Below are 2,516 nucleotides of genomic sequence, written 5' to 3'. Positions count from 1 at the left end.
CAGTATTTTGTCAGTATTTTTAATTTATTTTTGAGTATTGTCAGTATTATTATTTTTTGAGTATTTTGTGTCAGTATTTTTTTTTGTATTTTGTATCAGTATTTTATGTCCGTATTTCTTTATTATTTTTGAGTATTTTGTCAGTATTTTTTATTATTTTTGAGTATTTTGTCAGTATTTTTAATTTATTTTTGAGTATTGTCAGTATTATTATTTTTTGAGTATTTTGTGTCAGTATTTTTTTTTTTTTTTGTGTCCGTATTCTTTTTTATTTTTGAGTATTTTTTGTCAGTATTTTTTTATATTTGTGAGTATTTTGTATCAGTAGTTTGTCAATATTTTGTGAAATTTAAGTATTTTGTATCAGTATTTTTGAGTATTTTGTGTCAGTATTTTTTTGAGTATTTTGTGTACATTTTTTGAAATTGAGTATTTTGTGTCAGTATTTGTTGATATTTTTGAGTATTTTGTGTCAGTATTTGTTGATATTTTTGAGCATTTTGTGTCAGTATTTGTTGATATTTTTGAGCATTTTGTGTCAGTATTTGTTGATATTTGTGAGTATTTTGTGTCAGTATTTGTTGATATTTTTGAGTATTTTGTGTCAGTATTTGTTGATATTTTTGAGTATTTTGTGTCAGTATTTGTTGATATTTTTGAGTATTTTGTGTCAGTATTTGTTGATATTTTTGAGTATTTTGTGTCAGTATTTTTGATATTTTTGAGTATTTTGTGTCAGTATTTTTGATATTTTTGAGTATTTTGTGTCAGTATTTTTTGATATTTTTGAGTATTTTGTGTCAGTATTTTTGATATTTTTGAGTATTTTGTGTCAGTATTTGTTGATATTTTTGAGTATTTTGTGTCAGTATTTTTGATATTTTTGAGTATTTTGTGTCAGTATTTGTTGATATTTTTGAGTATTTTGTGTCAGTATTTTTTGATATTTTTGAGTATTTTGTGTCAGTATTTTTTGATATTTTAGAGTATTTTGTGTCAGTATTTGTTGATCTCTTAAATCTCTCCTCTTGAACTCCTCCACCAGGATCACGTGTCGTCAGTGTCCAGCGCTGAAGGTCAAAGGTCAGACGGGAAGCTCAGTCGGACACAGCAGCTCAGGAAGGTGTTTAAGGAATACGGGGCCGTCGGCGTCTCCTTCCACATCGGCATCTCCCTCGTATCTCTGGGAATATTCTACCTCTCCGTATCCAGGTGAGATTTAATTACACCGAACTACAGTCACGTATATATCTGTGTTAATGACCTTTATTTCTCCAGCGCTTTATTTCTAATACCAAGTGTTTCAAAGCAGCTTCACAGTTATGAACAAGAATAAAACAGAATCAATGATGCGAACTTCATCATATAAGATATGAGACAAATTCAAATTATTATTATTAGTATTATATGTAGTATTTTGTATCATATGCTTTTTTCTTTTTTTTACTGTCAGTATTTTTAGTATTTTGTGTCAGTATTTTTTTGTGTTATATGAGACAAATTCAAATTCTGCTTTAAAGACATTATTCAGATACATTTTTTAGGTTATATTTTATGTAATAATCTACTATTAGTACAGTAAGAATCTGTACTAATGTGACAAACCTGTAAATCATCTCCAGTTTGCTTTATAAAATGTTACTTGAAGAATTGTTTATTGCTATGATTCTTATTAATGTAATTATTTATTGCACTTTGGTGTCATTCTGCCATTCTATAACAGCAATAAACCACTTGTAGGTTGACAATATTAATTATACAAGTATGTCCAACTTTATTCTCATACACACAGTACAGTCACATACTGTAAAGCGATATATATATATCAACTGCTTGATTGTTTATATAGTCTCAAAATGTATCCAAAAATATTATCGTCCAGCTCTAATCTGATGAATGCTGCTATAAGGATGAAGATATTAAACATTATCATCATGATTTTCAGTAAACCTGCTTTGAAACAATGCGTATTCTGTATCAGTATTTTTGGGTATTTGTTAGTATTGTGTATCAGTTTTTTGCCGTTTTTGATCAGTATTTTTTGTTAGTGTTTTGTATCAGTATTTTTGTATATTTTGTATCTGTATTTTTTCAGAATTAAAAAAAAATTCTGCTACAAAATTCTGAACAAAATACTAAAACATACAGAAACAAAATACACAAAATACAAAACACAAAAAAATACAGATACAAAATAAAAATATTGATACAAAACACAAAAAAATACAGATACAAAATAAAAAATTATTGATACAAAAAAAATACAGATACAAAATAAAAATATTGATACAAAATACTAAAAAATACAGATACAAAATAAAAATATTGATACAAAATACTAAAAAATACAGATAAAAAATAAAAAATTATTGATACAAAAAAAAATACAGATACAAAATATTCAAAATGCTGATACAAAATACAAAAAAATACTGATAGTGTTTTATGTCAGTATTTTGTATCAATATTATTTGAGTATCTTTTTCAGTGTTTTGTATCACTATTTTTTTGTTATT

The 2,516-nt window shown here is 25.8% G+C and overlaps 1 protein-coding gene across 1 annotated transcript in view; it reads left to right on the top strand.

Annotated features, from left to right (window-relative positions):
• Positions 1 to 1,027: 1,027 nt before the first annotated feature.
• The window catches only part of fam210b (family with sequence similarity 210 member B), a gene marked incomplete at its 5' end in the record, with an annotated part of 2,648 nt that continues 1,159 nt past the window's right edge, over positions 1,028 to 2,516 (top strand). Inside the window, one exon of the mRNA XM_079628527.1 lies at positions 1,028 to 1,212. Within this exon, the coding sequence (XP_079484653.1) occupies positions 1,028 to 1,212 (185 nt within the window). The remainder of the gene's footprint in view (positions 1,213 to 2,516) is intronic.

Source organism: Phoxinus phoxinus, assembly GCF_949152265.1.
Source record: "Phoxinus phoxinus genome assembly, chromosome: 11".
Taxonomy (NCBI): Eukaryota; Metazoa; Chordata; class Actinopteri; order Cypriniformes; family Leuciscidae; genus Phoxinus; species Phoxinus phoxinus.
This window is presented reverse-complemented; position numbering and strand designations above follow the sequence as displayed.